The sequence below is a fragment of the Pongo abelii genome, chromosome 6, assembly GCF_028885655.2.
Source record: "Pongo abelii isolate AG06213 chromosome 6, NHGRI_mPonAbe1-v2.0_pri, whole genome shotgun sequence".
NCBI lineage: Eukaryota > Metazoa > Chordata > Mammalia > Primates > Hominidae > Pongo > Pongo abelii.
Genome location: NC_071991.2, coordinates 50046873 through 50066672, shown reverse-complemented (window position 1 = coordinate 50066672; position 19800 = coordinate 50046873). Strand labels below are relative to the sequence as shown.

At 40.1% G+C, this 19800-nt stretch overlaps 1 protein-coding gene across 5 annotated transcripts in view; it reads left to right on the top strand.

Annotated features, from left to right (window-relative positions):
• The window catches only part of NPSR1 (neuropeptide S receptor 1), a 233521-nt gene that overhangs the window by 198386 nt on the left and 15335 nt on the right, over positions 1–19800 (top strand). For 3 of the 5 annotated variants that reach the window (XM_024249779.2, XM_024249778.2, XM_024249780.2), the window contains 2 exons: positions 1784–1870; positions 5384–5564. In XM_024249779.2, the coding sequence (XP_024105547.2) occupies positions 1784–1870; positions 5384–5564 (268 nt within the window). Of the gene's footprint in view, positions 1–1783; positions 1871–5383; positions 5565–6465; positions 6881–19800 lie in introns of those variants that run through there. The other 2 variants (XM_024249781.2, XM_002818064.4) reach the window with 1 other exon arrangement.

Sequence of the window (19800 nt, the reverse complement as noted above, 5' to 3'; positions counted from 1 at the left end):
CAGTGGTGGAAGGATGGGTCTCTCCTCTGTCCACAGTTGGTTTCTATCTGTCTTAGTCCATTTTCTGCTGCTATAACAGAATACCACAGACTGGGAAATTTATTTTTTTTAAAAAGAGATTTATTTGGCTTATGGTTCTAGAGGCTGGGAAATCCAAGAGCAGGGCACTTGCAACTGGCAAAGGTCATCCCATGGCAGAAAAAAGAGGCCGAAAGCGAGCACACAAGACAAAGAGAAAGTCAAGCCAAACTCGTCCATTCCATCAGAAGCCCACTTCCACAATAACACAATAATAGCAATAATCCATTCATAAGGGCCAAGCCCTGGTGGCCTAATCACCTCTCAAAGGCTCCACCTCCCAATACTGTTATGACAATTAAATTTACACATGAGTTTTCACAGGGACATTCAAACCATAGCAGTATCTCGCTCATCTCAACCAGTTTTATGGAGAGTGTGTGATCTTTCATCCTGGATTGAAAATTCTTAGAGAACAAGTACTATATTTCAGCCCTTCTAGTCAGCCCTTATCTCTTAGCCGATGTGCTATACTTGTGGGGTTGGGCTAGATCAGATTGGAGGTGGGATTGAATGAATATTGCAAAGGTAAACATCTGACTGGTTTCCATGGGCATTAAAATAAATTTCAAATGTGAGAGCTGGGCAGTGCAGTGAAGACAATGGAGCACAGCAGTTTGCCTTTCTAGTGCACAACTGCCCTACTCCATGTGACTTTGACGCACTAAGTGGGCCTCTGACCAGGGCCACCACTAGGGTTGTGCCCATTGAGCCCCACTGGGTGGCTCCTGGCTGAGAGGTGTGTGGGGCTGGCATTCTCTTCATATTTCCCTCACTGAGTGTGTGCTCTACGCAGGCCTGTGCTTATCAGAGCAAGGGCCCTTTTTCCGAAACTTCACAAAGGTGGCATATGGGCTGGTGGAAGCCCTGACAGTAAAAACTCTTCCATGAGGAAAGGGACACCACAGCTGACATTTTTATCCCCAAATTTACAGGTAATCACTACTTTAACTAAGGCCTATTGCACTTGATCCTGCTTAGCCTAATCCCATCTCTTTGTTTTACCACTGCTTGACTAATGAGAGGTGGTTATTGATTCATTCAACATATTTGTGTTAGTCATTGAATATGTGTACAGGCTACAGGAGTGCAAAAAACAAAACCCCTGTCCTCATCAAGCTTGTATTCTAGTAGATTCTTATATTCACCCCTCAGTGTTCACCATCAGACAACAGCCCACATATGAAAAAAATGTATATCCAAGCTCCTATTTTGGAGAGTTCTGATACCCCTGGCTTGAGGTTTTCTTGAGAGTGTTTTGTTTTGTTTTGTTTTTTTGACTAATGTATTTGTCTGGGGCAACCATTTTAGAAAGCAACTTTGCCTAGGTTGCTAAAGTCGCCGCATGAGTGTCTTAGCATAGCCAGGGCTCAGAGAGTAGCACTCCTCAGGGAAGGCCTCAGCTCCTGCATGGTCACATGGTCTAATTTCAGCTACAGCTGTTCAGGCCATCTGACCAAGTCTCTTGAGAGGGTCTGAGCATTCCATACCATTTGCATATAATATTAAGGTGTAAACTGAGCATTCTCCAGAAACCAGCCCAGAACCATCTTTAATCTAAAAATTTCCAAGGAAGGACATCTGGGCATGAATGCACAGGATATAAGTGAAAACTGGAGTCTAACCTTTAATGTTCTTATTGGCAGAAACAGAAACTGTCACATCTTGAACACTTCATCTTATTATTCCCCTCTTGTATCTACAGATGGGAAACTGTGCAGCAGCTATAACCGAGGGCTCATCTCAAAGGCAAAAATCAAGGCTATCAAGTATAGCATCATCATCATTCTTGGTAAGCAATGTCCCTCCTTGAGCTGTAAAGTGGTATGAACATCCCAAAAGCAAGTTTGCTCCTGGGACCTGGTGGCAGAAAGGAATTTGCCAACAGGAACTTCTACATCGGTCTGCTTGGAAAGGAATGTGTGAAACTCTTCAGCCCATTCATGTTTCCTTCAAGGGCTGACATTTGGTTCCTAATTCCTCTCCTTATGAATACAGCTGCCTGTCAAGGCTATGGGTTGAATAATTTGGAGAAAATCTGATTAGGATCTAACTAGCTGAAGTGGATGCTCACATCACCAGCTAACTCTGTCACTTCCTTTAAGATACACTCTTCCCCAGGGCTGGGGTTCACAAGGAAAAAGAAGATAGAAGTGGCTTTCCACCTTATCTGAATATTTAATGTTAGGTCCACTACAAATTTCTCCCTTATGGCACCTTACCTGCCCTTCCACCCTCCTGTCTTCTGCCCTTTCCTTTTCCTTTGTCTCTACTCTTAAGACTTATAAAGTTACCTTGTACTATTTCCTGTCTGAAATACTCTGCTCTCCGGTGGTGCCCTGGCTTACTTCCTAACCTCATTTGTTCCCCAACAATGCCACCTCCCTGAGGGCTCCTTGATAAGTCTTTTTAAATATCCTTTTTCTAGTCTACTCTGCCTTATTTTTCTTCTTGGTTCCACCTCACACTATAGGATATAGATTGATTTTCTTATAGTCTGTCTCCCCTGTTAGAGTAATAAATCTATGAGGGCAATGACTTTGGCTTTTGTGTTACTTATATTATCACCAAGACCTAAAATAGGGTCTCCTACACACTGCTCAATTAATATTTGTCGAATGAATGAATGAATGAATGAATGAATGAATGAACGAAACTATGCAAGAAGGAAAGGGATTTGTGTATATTCTTTTTTATTTAGCTTAAATACCCCCTCCTTGCCTCTCTGGCAGCTCTTGAAGCTCCGAGGAAGCATAGATCTCCCATTAGCTGCATGTCAAAGCACCAGAACAGTCTTCTCACCTTTCTGAAACACAACTGCAAAATGCCAAACAGACCACACGCAGCATGACTCAGCCAGCAGGACGTAGGCACAAAACAACACTGCAGGCGGAACTGGGATAAAACATATACAACCCACCAGGGCTCAAAAACTTTCTCAGAGGCTTCTGAAGTAGATCAAAGACTCCTCTGTCTTCTCAGATAGTCAGAACCACAGATGCACGTTCCCTGGATGTGGAGTTGGAAAATGTATGTTTACAAGTGTGTCCCAGAGCCAGCATAGCCCTTTGTCATCAGCAACCATACTCCAAGGCCCTGTGGGATCCCTTCAGTCAGCAAGCAGGGACACCCTCTAGAGGGTCAGCAAATATTGACAGCCTTATCAGACCAAAAGGGCCCTTTCTATAGCAAACACTTTGTAATGTCCCTTTCCCACTTTGAAATAAAATGCCTACTTATACTACCTACCATGATAATTAAAACATTAATATATTGCCCAAAAAATAATATAAAAGAGGAATAAGAAAATAATCTAAAATAAAACAATACTATTTTTATTAATTAAAATTTGTACCAATTTTAATGTGTAAAAACATAAGCACAGCTACACTAGAAGAATCATGAAGCAGTCACACCTACACCTTGACATAATTGAAAACCAATACAAGTGTATTTTCATGGAGACATAAAAAAATGTAAGCGGTATTACTGTCAGTGACTTGATTTTCTGAGCCGGCAAAAAGAAAAAATCCTTGTAAAATTTTGAATTAAACAAAGTAATCTTTCCTCCATTTACAACAGAATTGCATTTCTACAAATTTCAATATTTATTTAAAATATCTGTGTTTATGTGTAAAACAAAGTCAGGTTTCTAGACTGGGATAACTATACAGAGGGTTCTCCTCTACATGAATGGGCATTCAAAGTAGATACAAACCTTTGCTGGCTGGGCTGCGTGTACCACGCCAGAGGACTGGTATCCCTGTGAAAACCAGAATCCTCCAACCCGACTTACACACACATGCAAACACCCAAGCACACAAGACCATTTGTCCTCTTAGTGCCCCAAATACTGTTCAGGGCCAGTGTTTGGGTTAATTAACCAGGATCCAGAACACTTAGTGGGTTTTGTGTTTGAATTGCTCCTCTTTAATACATTGCCAAGGTCTAGGGTCGAGAGCGGAACCATGAGTCAGTTTATCATTCCAAAATTCCCCACAAGTTACAGAATCTGCATTACAGAGTTATGGCGGAAAGCTTGTCCCTGCATGCAGACAGCCGAGGAAGCCAAACTTCTACTCTGAGAAAAAATTATGTGGATGAGAAAGTGGGAGAAGGAGAGTGGAGAATTTATGGTGAGAAAATGAGAGATGCATGTGTTTCAAGTCAACTTATGAGTGTTTAGCTCTGTGTCATAGTCTGTGCTCTCCAGAGGAAAATTAGAGAGAGACAGAGAGAGATTTATTAGAAGGAATTGGCTCAAGTGATTACCGAGGCTGAGAATTCCCAAGCTGTGCAGTTGGAAGCTGGAGACCCAGGAAAGCCAATGGTGTAGATTCTAGTCCAAGTCTGAGTCCAAAGGCCTGAAAACCGGGAGAGTGGATGGTGTACATTTCAGTTTGATTCCAAGTGTGAAGGCAGGAGAAGACCAATGTCCTAGCTCGAAGACAGGCAAGCAGAGTGAATCTTCTTTTACTTAACCTTTTTCTATGACTCAGGCCTTCAGCAGATTGGATGCGGCCCACAAACAGGGGAGGGCAATCTGCTTTTCTTACTCTACTAGATCAAATGTTACTCTCCTCCAGAAACGTCTTCATATGCAGCCGGAATAGTGTTTAACGGAATATCTGAGCACTCCGCAGCCCAGTCAAGTAGTCTCAAAATTAACCGTCACACCTGAATCCCCACCTTTCATCCATTTCTTTTGAGAATTTGGAGCCAAATAAACTGGTGTCTCACACATAACTATGGATTTAGAGAAGGGTATAGTGTGGGTGTTTTCTGGAGAGGCCAGCTTAGGGATGAAAGAGAACACTGTCATTAAACTGGGGTGTGCTTAGAAAATATTGTGATCACCTCTTCTCCCTGACATAACCTAAAACCAGTAGTCACTATGTGGTCAAAATGCTTCCTGTTCTTCTGTCTTTTCCTAGAGAGTCTTCAAAGTATTTTGCTGTTTTTTTCCTGATCCCTGTGTTTGATGAGAGGCTATGGCCATAATCACTTGTTCCTGGGGTTTCTATAAAGAATCCACAGCAGTAGAAATTTGACCCTTCATTATGGATAGAGAAGCTCTACGACCTTTGCTCACTTTTAGGAACATGTCTGTAAGATGTGTCCATATGTATATGTGCATGTGTTTAAATGAATATGACATCAATGCTCCAAACAGCATCAAACTCCAATATTTCTAAGAAATTCCAGGTCCCAAAGAACCTCACAGGTAAAAGTCCAGTTAGGACCAACCAAAAGAGACCCCTCAACTGCTACCTGCTGTGATGCTAATGGCTCTCTTCTCCCCCAGCCTTCATCTGCTGTTGGAGTCCATACTTCCTCTTTGACATTTTGGACAATTTCAACCTCCTTCCAGATACCCAGGAGCGTTTCCATGCCTCTGTGATCATTCAGAATCTGCCAGCATTGAATAGTGCCATCAACCCCCTCATCTACTGTGTCTTCAGCAGCTCCATCTCTTTCCCCTGCAGGTAAGGGGAGCTCTTACATGGGTCAGACACACTGACGGCCATTGCACTGGGATTCCGCCAACATGTGGGTTTCTCATGTCCAAACTCTCCAGCAGGTTACAGAATCCCCCTTTTATAGATGAGAGGCTTGAGAGTCAGAAATATTCCACTAACATGGCTGATTCAAACCCTGGCCCAGGCCACAGCTGATGTGCTTTTTCCTATACCACAACATCTCCTATAGAAACCGCCTTAATCATGACACATCTAGAAGACCTTGCTTTTGTTCAAAGCATCTTCACATGAATTGCCTCAATACAATTCTATGACAATAATAGGACATGGAGCCTTATTACCATTTTATAGATAAACAAAGTAAGTCTCACATGGTTAATGACATCATTGAGGTTGTATGAATAATTAGCAGAGCTGAAATTAAATCCCTCACACAGTTATTGTCATTCTTCTGTTTTTCTGCTGTTTTTCAGCTGTTTTCCTGCATAAGCCACAGAGGGTAGGTGGAGAATTCCATAGGAGATATAAGAGGAGAACGATTTAAGTCTTAGGCTTAATGCCAGTGGTTGAAGTTTATATCTTGCCATTGCTTATTTGTAGCGATATGTGACCTTGGGCAAGTTATTTAACATCTATAAACCTCAACTTCTTCATCTGTAAAACGGGGCTAATAGTAGTGTCTACCTGTTGGCCTGTGATGTCTCTGTCCTCTGGGCTCTGGTGCTGACCAGTGAGAAGGAGAGCTGTGAGTCATGGAGAATGAAGGTCAGGGTATTACATGTAAAGTGCCTGGCACAGTTGTCTGATCTTTAATACATTTTTCATAATTATTGTCTCTTCACATGTCTACTTGCCTTTTCATTAGGCCAAATTATTTCCCTCCCTGCTTTATTTTGACTTTCTCCAGGGAGCGAAGATCACAGGATTCCAGAATGACGTTCCGGGAGAGAACCGAGAGGCATGAGATGCAGATTCTGTCCAAGCCAGAATTCATCTAGACCCTAGGGCACTGCCAGTGCTAGGCTGAGCACCATCAGCTCTCCCAGGTCCTTGTCACCTGCTTGGGCATGTGCATGGAACCCGAGCCAACTTCACCCCACCCTCGTCATTACTTGGGAGATGCACAAGACAAATGTTCTAATGAGTGCATGCACTGCATTAAGTATTGGCCGACACAAACTCCCCAGTTATTCATGCCAGCCAGGAAGGAAACACCTTCCCTCCCCACCATTCCCAGCCCTCCTTCCCACTGGCCAGCACCTGAACCCAGTGAACACAGGCATCAGTGGTCCAGGGTCCTGGCCTAGAGCCAGTGAGTAGACAGGCAAGCAGAGGGGACAAAGGTAGCTGGGTTATACATGAATATTCTCATTACAATAGAAGAAAATAAAAGACTTAATTAAGCCTATACTTTTCCCCCAGTTTTGGATTGGAGGTTCAGTGCTTGTAGCCAAGAAAGTGTTTGTCCTTGAAATGCCAACAAATTCATTTCCAGGCATTGGCGCTTTGCACCTCTTCTGCAGATAGCCTTGGTTTTCAGATGGGTGTGCTGGCAGCAGCCAAGTGCATCTCCTATTCCATCAACAAATGATTTGTGGAAAGAGCATGCTGTTGGCCCTCCAGAACAAGGTGAAATGAAGGGATACTGGTTCTTATAGAAAACAAGTTGTGTTAAAAAAGTCATGGGCCCCTGACTTCCAGCCTCTGAGAGCTGGTCCCTAGAACACACATGTCCTTGAGGCCTTTTTTTTTTTTTTGACAGAGTCTCGCTCTGTCGCCCAGGCTGGAGTGCAGTGGCACGATCTTGGCTCACTGCGAGCTCCACCTCCCAAGTTCATGCTATTCTCCTGCCTCAGCCTCCCGAGTAGCTGTGACCGCAGGTGCCCACCACTACGCCCAGCTAATTTTTTGTATTTTTAGTAGAGACGGAGTTTCACCATGTTAGCCAGGATGGTCTCGATCTCCTGACCTCGTGATCTGACCGCCTTGGCCTCCCAAAGTGCTGGGATTAGAGGCATGAGCCACCGTGCCTGGCCTGTCCTTGAGGCTTTCTAAGACCTCTCACTCTGTATTTAACACTTGGGCCACTCTGGGCTCCATTCCTCACACCTCAAAGACAAGTCTTCCCATTTTTAAATCCCTGAATCCTCTCTTTAGTTAAGAGCTAGGTTCCTGCAGCTTTTCCAGGCTTAATGTTTCTCTAAGCTCTTTATCGTTTTTGCCTGTCGCAGCCTTTGTCTAGCACCTCGGCCGGGAAGTGCTGGTGGGGCTTATTTTGACAGATCTGGAGTTTGGTACTTATGAGCATAATCCAAGTGAAATATGACTAAATGTTTTCTAGTCAATTTCTCCCCCATCAGATTTTTCCACAAGTGGAAGTGAAATAATTTCATTTGGTCATATATACATCCCACCCCCGGCTCCGGGATGCACGTGAGCACCTTATTTTAGCTTCACGTATATTCTTGACATTAAAATCTCCTTGGCAAAATCCTCCTTCCCAGAATTATTCAGAGCTTAAATCTTTTTTTGTTTTTTGTTTTTTTGTTTTGGCAACTGCTAGTGGAGTCATTAAATTGTTCAGTATATTTTAATAGCACTCCATTCCTCATTACGGTGTCAACTCAAAGTCTGCGTGTTTAAGGTCATATGGGCTTTTTTTTTTTTCATAAACTCTTTTCAATTTGGTCTGACCTTAGGGAAAGTATCTCTTTAGGAGGAAATCAGACTCCTCACTCACCATCTCTCAGAGAATTAGTCTCTGAATTTGAGGAGCCTGAATAATCTAGTTTTATCTCTGCACAACAGTTTTGAAGGCTGCCTCTCTCTCTGTCCAATCAGCTAAACTTGAGCAACCCTGGAAGCTTTGAGCATTTGAGAAATGCTTTTCAACATTTCACTTTAAATCAAGACGTGCCACAGAAGACCCACGGAACTGTTGCTAAAATAGCTGCCTGCACAGGAGCCAATTAACAGAGCAAAATCTGGCAGATGTCCTACATGGCAAAACAGGAGGACCAGGTTCTTTTGACAGATGCTTTCAATCTTTGTCAAGTCTGGTCTGCAAAATACATTACATGCCTACCTCATCCATCAGTAGAGTCTCCAAGTGAAGGAGAGAGTGGAGTGAGGAGCGTTGTGATCTGTAGAAACTGTGAACATGATTTTTTAGTTGTTGTGATGCTGTCTCTCTCATTTCCCGAGAAGAATGGAGATCAATAAGATAACGGTACAGTTTGCTGCAGGATAATCTACCATTTAAATGAAACTTGCTTTATATTGGTATGGATTCTGGAATTGTCATTTCCATGTATTTGCTGAGCTTGGGGAAACATGATTTAAGCATTATGAAAACACTGGTAATTGGCCGGGCACAGTGGCTCACGCCTGTAATCCCAGCACTTTGGGAGGCTGAGGTGGGCAGATCATGAGGCCAGGAGATTGAGACCATCCTGGCTAACACACGGTGAAATCCTGTCTCTACTAAAAATACAAAAAGATTAGCCGGGCGTGGTGGCTGGCGCCTGTAGTCCCAGCTACTCAGGAGGCTGAGGCAAGAGAATGGCATGAACCCGGGAGGCAGAGCTTACAGTGAGCTGAGATCACGCCACTGCACTCCAGCCTGGGTGAGAGAGCAAGAATCCGTCTCAAAAAAAAAAAAAAAGAAAGAAAGAAAGAAAGAAAATACTGGTAATTAATAGTCTTGTGAGCTTGAACAAATCATTTCACAACTCTGGGCATCGATACTCTCATCTGCAAGATGGGGACAAAATCAGGCTGGAGCAGAGGATCTTGGTGGTTCCTCCCAGACACAGGGAGGAGTCTCTGAGATTGTGTCCAGAGACTGACAGCTTCTGGAATTCTTTCCCCAGGGGACCAATGACTCAGTGACTTAATGCTGAGTCATTTGCCCTTTAGAGGTGTGACTTCCCTGTCTATCACTATGAATGCAGAGAAATATCATTTCCCAACTGAGAAATGCAGTTTGAGCTCTTGGAGAAAATTAGAAGCTTAGTGCTGTGACGTTACTCTTTGTAGCCTTTGATGCCCATGTGGAATCAGAGAAGCCAGCAGGATGATACCTAAAATAAAGGTGCTTACTTCCTGCACCAAGATGTCAAAAAGTCTATGGTTATATTACTGCATGGCAACAGGGACAGGAGAAAATTTAGGAGAGCCAGAGTAGGTGTGCTTACTATATTCAGCCATACTATAGAAAATAAGTGTCTCTACTTTACTGAACTAAATTAAATATGAATGGTAAAAACTTCTCTACTTGCGGGGTACATGTGGAATATAATTTAGTTGAAGTTTACTTTCACTAAGCAACATCTGCCACCTTTTCCCCCAGAAAATGATAACACCTTTTTAATGACTTTCATTTGCGGATAATCATGAGAAAAAAGTGGCCCTTTTAAATCAGCCCAACACGCAGCTTAAACTTCCTAGCTTCATTTGGAAAATTCTGTATACTCATATACAGAAATGACCTTGCCTCTTCCAACTGCATTCACAGTGTCCATCAGAAAAGGCCGCAAGCCTGAGTCTGAGAGAAAAAAGGAAAAAAAAATATCTTTAGCAGGAAATAAAGTGATTCTGCTCTTCTAGAATTATCTTAGGTGAGCTACAGACCTGCTGGCAACTCCAATGTTTTCATCATCATTTGAATATACCTCATCTTATATGCAGATCGACTAGTGTTCCCTGAAGCTTTCCAATTGCATTTAATTGAAGGGAGAGGGCCGTAACTGTTTAGGTGCCAATCTCTGTGTTTTTGGAAACATGAAAAACCCATGCCTCATTTCTCTGCAATTGCATTTTAAGAATACATTACCCACAACAGGCTGGTCCAGTTAACATTTTAAAAGTGCAATTCCAGGCTTACAGAATGTTAAAGTGGATGGAGTCTTATATCATCTGGTCTCATGGTTTTCAGATTGCTCGAAGACTCCAAAGCTGTTCCAAGGAGGTGACTCAATATTTTTACACGGCCGGGCATGGTGGCTCACGCCTGTAATCCCAGCACTTTGGGAGGCCAAGGAGGGTGGATCACCTGAGGTCAGGAGTTCAAGACCAGCCCAGTCAACATGTTAACACCCCGTCTGTACTAAAAATACTAAAATTAGCCAGGTATGGTGGTGGGCCACCTGTAATCTCAGCTGCTTGGGAGGCTGAGGCAGGATAATCGCTTAAACCAGGGAGGAGTAGGTTGTAGTGAGCCAAGATCACACCATTGCACTCTGGCCTGGGCAACAAGAAGGAAACTCCGCCTAAAAAAAAAAAAAAAAAAAAATTCTTACACACAACAATAGCATAGAAATCGAAACGCGACTAAATGTAGTTAAATAGTTTCAAGTTCCTTGAATTATCTTGCATGCAAAATGTGGATTAAGATTAGTCATTGATACACCAAGAATGAATGTTACAATTTCAGGGTCATCACTAAAATAATAGAAATGCAAAAACGTATATCTTTCAGACTAAAAGAGAAGGAAAGCTAAGTGACAAGTCACTCAATTTGAAAGAAAGCAAGAAAAGAGAGAAACAGGAACATAAAACAGCTGGGATAAACAGAAAACACATAGGAAGATGGTGGATTTTTTTATCCAAACTTATTAGTAATTGTAAGTGCAAAGAGATTAAATGCCCCAGTTAATAATCAAAGACTATCAGACTGATTTTTTAAAAAATAAATAACTGTCTGCTGTTTACAAAAGACATGCCTAAAACACAAGGATACAGAAAGTTTGAAAATCAAAGAATGGATCAATGTAGTCCATGGAAATTGTAGCTAAAAGAAAGCTGGTAAGGCTATATGAATAAAGACAAAATACACTTTAAGGCAAAAAGTATTAGTAGAGTTAAACAGGGACACTTTGTAATGATAAACATTTTAGTTTAATAAGATGAAGTAATAATTCTGAATTTCCATGCATTTAAAAACTTGGCCTCAAATATATACTTTTAAAAGTTGTCAGAACTGTGAAACAAATAAAAAAATTCACAACCATAATGGGGAATTTTATCACACTTAATGCCAGTAATTAAAGCAGACAAAAATCAGGAACAATCTGGATAATTTGAACAACATGAGTAACACAGAAAGAGCACTTTACCTGACCACCCCTGAACAGACATTTTTTTCAAGCACACATGAAGCAATTACCAAAGCTGACCACATGCCAGGCCATAAAACAAGCTTCAACACTTCCACAAGATTGAATTCATATAGTCTAGTTTTTCTGATCACGCTGTAATTATGCAGGAACTCAAGAGTAAGAGGATAACTAGAAACTTCTGATAGGTTTGGAAATTAGGAAATACACTTCCGAATAACTTATTGCCAAAAAAGAAAGCATATGAAAATTAGAAAACAATTGTACTGAATGCTAATGAAAATATTATGTATTAAATATATGGGATACAAATAAAACAATACTTAAAGAAAAAAGAGAAGGATTAAAAATCAATAAACAAATTATCTATCTTATGAAGTTAGAAAAATTTACCAAATTAAACTCAAGGGAAGTAGAAAGAATAAAATAATAAGAATAGGAGTAAAATTAATGAAATAAGAAACAAACATAATAAAAAGCCTCAACAAAGATCAAATTCTGTTCTTGAAAAAAATTAAATTAATAAACCTCTGGTGAGACTGATCAAAGGAAGAAAAAGAGAGAAGGCACGAATAAACAGTATTTTTTAAATAATATCACTATAGATCCTAGAGTCAATCAAAAGATAATAAAAGGATATTATGATCAAGCTTATGTCAAAACAGATTGAAAATATAGATAAATGGGAAAACATATAATTGACCCAAGAAGAAACAAAATCAGAATAGTAGCATAACTGCTAAAGAAAGAGAATGTCTTCATTGGTGAGCTCTGCTAAAATTTAAGGACAAAGCAACACCAATTTTATAGTCTTCAGTAAAATAGAAAAAGTGTGACTTTTCAGATTATTTATGAGGCTAAAGAAACCTCAATATCAAATGCTACAAAGGTATTACAAGAAAAAAATTGCAAGTCAATTTTGCCACAAAAATACGTGCAAAAATTCCAAAAAAAAATTACCAATCAAGTTCAGCAAAACATAACAAGGCTAACATATGTGACAAAACTGGTTTCATTCCAGGAATGCAATGTTGGCTTACTATTAGAAAATCACTCAACTCATTACATTAATAGATTACAGGACAAAATAATATATTAACTCAACAGATGCAGAAAAAAAAGTTTGATAAAAATTTTTGACCTCCAATTATGGTAAAAGATATTCACAAACTTGGGATAGAAGACAATTTCTTAAACCTTAAAGTTTACCTGCAAGAAAGCCACAGGAAACCTATACTTAATGGTGAAGCTTTGAAGATGTTCCTTTTGAAATAAAGAATAAGTGAAGAATGCCAGCATCATCACTTCTATTCAACAGTGAAAGAGATCCTAGCCAATGCAGTAAAACAAGAAAAAAAAATAAGATAAAAGGTATATGGATTCATAATAAATAATAAAAACTGACAATATAGATATAAATATATAGCGGAATATCCAAAATAATATACAGATAAGTTATTAGAATTAATCAAGAAGTTTAATAAGGTTGCAGAATACAAAAATCAATATTATTTCCACATAGCAGCAATAAATAAAAATTTTAATTTTTAAAGTTTTGTAGAAATGAAGGGAAAGCTTCCTTTTTGCCCTTGGAGGCTTCACTGAAAAATCAAGTCATAAAAAGGCAGAAAAATAAGAGAAAAACATACAAATTTATTACTCCTATGCACACAGGGAAAATCGGAGAGATTGGCCAATACTTCATTGGGTACAGATGCTTGTAGAGCCTTCTTCTTAGGGGAAAGAGAGATGGGGAAGTGTGGATGATTTTAGGGGAATAATAAATGATTTTTAGGAATTTGGTGGGCTTGAAGAAAACGATGGTCCAGGACAGAGTCTGTTGGGCTCACAGAGCAGACTTTTGTTTGTCCAGGTTTGTTGATAGACTTTCATCTTCCTTTTTGTGATACGGGTTCAGTTAATGAAAACTCAGGGAAGGGACCGGAAGTCATTGTTTTCTTCTTTGGTAAGTCTAGAATTAGGCAGATAAGGAAACTTCATGATTGAGAGGCAGGAGGAGGGAGAGGAGAAACAATTGTTCTCCCTGGTAAGAGAACTGAAAACGGGTCCAGTCTTTATGTAGATAGGGGAGAAAATCTCTTCTAGCATCTGTTGATCTCTAAAGGCCTTTAATTCAAAATATATTATAATACCATGAAGCCATATTTTAGGGTAAAGTTCCATGAGCTCCTGCATTTGTTATTTACAATAGCCTTAAAAAATGAAATTCGTAGGAGTAAATTTATAAAAGGTATGTAAATCTCTATGGAGAAATTATAATACTATTGAGATATATTCTAAAAACTAATGAAATGCAGAAATATATCATGACTATTGTTCGGAAACTGAATATCCTAAGATAATCAATTTTCAAATTGATCTCTGAAGATTCAGTAGAATGCCAAGAGGAATTTGGTAGAACTTGGTAAGATGTCTCTAAAATTTATACAGAGATGCAAAGGGCCAAAAATAGCCACGACACTGTTCACTAAAAAGGAAAAAAATGGGAGACCTTAACTAACCACATATCAAACTTATCATGAAAGAATAATAATGAAAGCTGTGGTATGGGCACTAAAGTAGACAACTTAGCAAATGGAATAGAAAAGGAGTCCAGGGAAACATGCCCACATATAGGTAAACGATTTGTTTCAGTGGTAACATTGCAAAGCAGTAAGGAAAGGGTGTTGTTTTCAATTATATAAAAAACTGGACATTTATGTGGGAGAAAGTTTAAATGAAAATCTCCTGGATTATATGTCAAATTGGTTCCAGGTGGATTATAGACCTAAATTCACAAGACAATACGACGTTGAAAAAATAATGTGACAAAACACAAAACACTGTACTCATGAAGGAAAATATTGATACATTTAATTACTTAAAACTAGAAATTTCTGTTCATCAAAGTATAGTAAAAATGTGAAAAGACAAGCTACAGAATGGAAAATGACATTTGCAAAATATATAATTGACCAAGATCTAGTATTTGTAATATATAAAAACTACTGCAAATCAGTAAGAAAAAGATTTTAAAAGACAATAGAAGACATAGAAAAATGAGCAAGAATTAACTTCAGAAAAGAGGTTATCCAAATGGACAAAAAACATATGAAAAGGTGTTTAATCTCATTAAAAAGCAAGGAAAAGTAAATTAAATCACAATGATATATGAGTATGCATATTGGCATAACTTAAAACCTTTGACAATATCAAATGTTGGTGAGGATGTAGAGCATCAGAAATGCTTATCTTGTGTGAACTGGAGAATAATTAGTACAACTATTCTGGAAAATTACGTGCCTTAAACTAGTAAAACTAAGGATTTGTGTTTCCTGTGACCTTGAAATTCCACACTGAGTACACACCCTACAGAAGTGTAAATTATGTGCACCATAATAGATATGAAAAATATTTGTAATAGCACTAATTATAAGAGCCTCAAATTGGAGGCAAAACAAATGCCTATTAGCAGTAGAACAGATAAATAAATTCTGGTGTATTCATACAATGGAATACTTTACAGCAACAAAAAAATGAAGAAACTGCATATGCTTGCAGCAACATAAAAAAACTTTAAAAATATAATATAAAGGTCAAAGACAGAGACATTAAAGATACCATATGATCTCATTTATTTGAAATTCAAAACTAACCAAAATTAAATTATCATATTTAGCAATGCACACATAGGTAATTGTATTAGTCCATTTTTCACACTGCTGATAAAGACATACCTAAGACTGGGCAATTTACAAAAGAAAGAGGTTTATTGGACTTACAGTTCCACATGGCTGGGGAGGCTTCACAATCATGGCAGAAGGCAAGGAGGAGCAAGTCACATCTTACATGGATGGCAGCAGTCAAAGAGCAAGCTTATGCAAAGAAACTCCCGTTTTTAAAACCATCAGATCTTGTAAGACCCATTCACTATCACAAGAACAGCATAGGAAAGACCCATCCCCATGATTCAGTCATCTCCCACTGGGTCCCTTCCACAACATGTGGGAATTATGGGAGCTACAGGATGAGATTTGGGTGGGGACACAGATCCAAACCATATCAGTAATAAAACTGTAAAGCAAAGCAGGAAATCACTTTTTATAAGAGTCCAGATTGAAATATCTTTGTGGGGAGAGGGAGGAGATGTACAGAGAGGGGCTGGCAGAGTCTCTTTTTTGCTCTAGGTGGCAGGTTCAGAGTGTTCACTTTATTTTGGAAGCAGTGCAGAGAAGGGAGCCAGACTAGAAACAGGGAGGTGATCAACTGGGTCTTTGTTACATACAGAAAACAGCAGAGACAGCTGAAAGATCCTTCTCTGTGTTCAGAGCCATCATCTATCATTAGCATCCAGTGATAGCAGGAACATTGATACCAACATTTTTCAAAGTCTGCAGAAACGACTTAGCTCCTCCACAGAGCCTTGTGAGTCAGTTCAGAAGAAATCAATATCCATCTTCTGTTCTCTTCTTGCCTGCCGAGGGGACCTGGAATCCTTAAGCTTTTGCTCCTGGTTTCCCACTTCAATATTCATCCAAAGAGTCTCCTCCTGCTTGTTTTCATTCTTTCTGCCCTTCCTTGTCCCCCAGGGTGGAGATCTCAAGTGTATAATACCCCACTATGTGGTGATGTTAGCCCCAGAGCACAGCTGAACACAGCGTTCCTCAGGAGAGGATTCATCCTCTACATAGGGAACACTGGAGATATTGCTGCCCTAACTCCAAAGAACTAATCACCAAAGCTTGGGACTTTGGGCCCATGGTAGGCAACTGGAAGAGTTATCTGGGGCAAATGGTGTAACTCAAACATCATCATAACTATCTGACAGACTTTAAGTAGGCCAATTCAATGTTCTCAAACCTGGCTGCATCATGAATCACTCAAGGAATTTATTTTTTATCCAGATTTCTGAACCCCTAACCCCAGAGATTCTGACTTACTAGGTTCTGGGTAGAACATGGAAATCTGTATTTATAGCAACTCACCCAGGCGATTCATCCAGGTGGCTCTGGTGCAACTCTTCAGTGGGCTGATACTTAGGAGCATCCCAGGGGGTCAGAGCTCAAGTACCTCATGGCCAGGAACTGTGTAGACCTCCTTTGCTTACATCGAAGTGGTTTCCCCTGGTCCAACCGGAACACGAATGTTCTCCTGAGTCCAACTTTATCACTTCTTCTAACCGTCTAGATATCTGCTAGTAAAACTCAAGACATCTCTAATTCTTCCTCTTTCCACTAGAGATTAAATGCATTTTTTTCACATAAAGATGGACTTTAATCTCATGTAGTTATGCATGCATATAAATGCCCAAACAAGAGCCAAGTTGGGAAATATGGCCATGTGTTGATGTGATGTCTTGGAACAAGGAAGGACACCTCTGCAGAGGTGTTTTGAGGGCTATAGCAACATGCTGATGTGATACCTTATCAAAGTACTCTAGAGCAGCCATTCTTAAATATTTTGGCCTCAAAAAGACCGAACAAGTCCTTTCTGATTTCTTACGTGTATTGTACACATTGATATTTACATGGATATTTATAATCCATTTGTGTTAAAAATTAAAACTGAAAAAATATTTGTTTATAAGTCATTTACAAATAACAATAATAAACTCACTATATTAACATAAATATCTTTTATATGAAAATAACTATTTTCAACAAAATTTACTAAGAAAAGTGACATTGTTTTAACTTTATGCAAATCTTTTTAAGTTTGACTTAATAGAAGACAGATTTTCATATCTTCTATATTCAATCTGTTGCAATATGCTGTTTTGATGGAAGTATATAAGGAAAATCAGTCTTCACAAATATGTAGTTAGAAAAAAAAATATTTTAATCTGCCTCTGCACTTAATCTGTTGCATTATAACATGCCATGTAACCTCTGGAAAATTCCACTGTACACATGACAGAACAAAAATGAAAAAGGCAAGTAACATTTTGGTACTGTTATAAAAAGAGTTTTGACCTCACAGACCCCCAAGATTCTCAGACTTGGCCCCTCCTTCCCCACTCTCCCCACCCCCATCCTAGTTTTGGACCATGCTTTGGAGACTGAAGACTGCTTCTTCAAAGAAAAGCAGTATGCTCCTTTCTTTGCCAATGGAGAGCCATTGCTGTAACACTGTTCTCTTGGACACAAAGCTGAGCCAGATGAGGCAGGCAAGCTAAGGGACTGTTTGTATCCATTTGCAGAGCTAGTGAAAGCGCTAACTTATAGCCAATGCTGACTGGGGCTTCGTTCCAGGCAATAAACACCTCAACAGGTTCACTTGGTGATTAAACCCGCCTCTGCTGGAGGCAAGAGCCCAATGCCCTACTCACACTGGGGACAGGTGATTGCTTGAATTGAGGAAGAGAATACACAAGATTCACCTCAAAGTTGATGGCATTTGCCAGGGTTCTGAGTCTGAGCAACAAACAGCACTCACATTTGTCAGAATGAGCCTCTGAGCCACCTCCCCATGAACTTGAGCAGTTCCCCTTCTGAGAATATGTTTCCCTCAGATATCTGCTTGTCCAACATCCTTGCTTTCCTCAGATCTTTGCACACATGGTGCTTTCTAAGAGAGGCCCACCCAGACTACATTGTTTAATACTGCAGCTGCCAGCCCAGCAATCTGGATGCCCGACCATCCGGCATTTTTCTTTTGCAGTAGTATGTGTTGCTTTCTAACATACTGTACAATGTGCTTATTGGCTATTTTTATTGTTGATATCTCCCATGAGACAAAGATCTTTGTTTTATTCAATGTTGTATTCCCAAGGACAGAACCACACCCAAAATAGAGTGGATACCAATAAATATTAGCTTAATTAACACACAGGTAATATTTACACATGGAGGGGCAGAGGAGAACATCAGCTTCCTGTAAGCAGCCTAATCCCAAGAGAAGGGGAAGGCAGAGCTGAGCATGCTTGGTTTATTCTCTGCAAATTCATGATGCATGGTTCAGCCGTTCCTTTTCATCAGAGTGACTGAAGGGCAAATAGGAATTGGGAATGTGATATCTCCACAGTGAAAGAAGACATCAGGAATGGAAAAGAATAACCCACCCCTGATATCCCTAACAGTTTGTTCTTAACTCATTTGCATTCAACTCCTAAGCCCATGCTCAGTTTAAGCCTGTGGTGATCCTCAGAGATCAGAAATTCCAGCAAGAGCATTCTGCTCCCTCTTCAACAGGCACTCCCCCAGTGCCAACCATTGCACCTGCGCCCTTTGTTTCCTTATTGTTTCTCAGCTCCAAAGCCACCCTTCTATTCACTTCTCTTGATGGTGGGGCGAGTACTTTGCAAACCAAATTTCTCAGACTACCTCAATCATTGACTTCCTGTCTGCCAAAAGGAGATAGGCAGGAGACTGGAAACAAGCAAAAGCATAATTGCGGGAGTGGGAGTCGGGGGGTGGCAGTGGGCAGTTCTTCCTCCAAGCCCTAGCCTTGCCATCTCCTCAGTTACTAGCAGCTTCCAGGCACTATTTGTCCTCCGTTGCATGGAGCTCACCCCCAGAATCCCAGCATCAGCCCTGGGGCCTCCTCTGAACTCTTAGGATAACTCTACCCTTTATTTTTTGTTCCTCCAGTCTTAGGAATATTAGCAGCTTTCTGCAGTTAGACTCTCTATGTTACGCCTCCTTCCTGCTCTTTCATTCCTCCAATAGCCATGGGATCAGTTCCCTGCATTGAGTCTCTCTATCTAAAATACCTAATGTGGTTTCTCTTTCCTTGCCTGGATGGACCCTAACTCATACAGCTTCTCTGTAGATACTTTTGGGAACATCAGTGGACAAGTTAGAATTCATCCCCAGGGAGCTCTGATGTGGGTCAGAAAGTTTACTAGTTAAATTTCTGCAAGACTGCAAATACATTCCTTATTCCATTTCTCTTTCCTAAGTATGCCCTTCTGCATTGTCCAATATAACTGGGGTGACCATACACACCAATGCATCCAAGACAGTCCAGGGTTTTGCCTGTTATCCCAGCAAAATTATTAATATAGCCTCCTTTCTCTCTCAAAACTATCTAGTTTGGGTGATAAATTATATGGTCACTGTAAATATAGACCATCATATGTTCTACAGTGAAATTCAATGACGACATTAAGATACTACAGCAAGGAG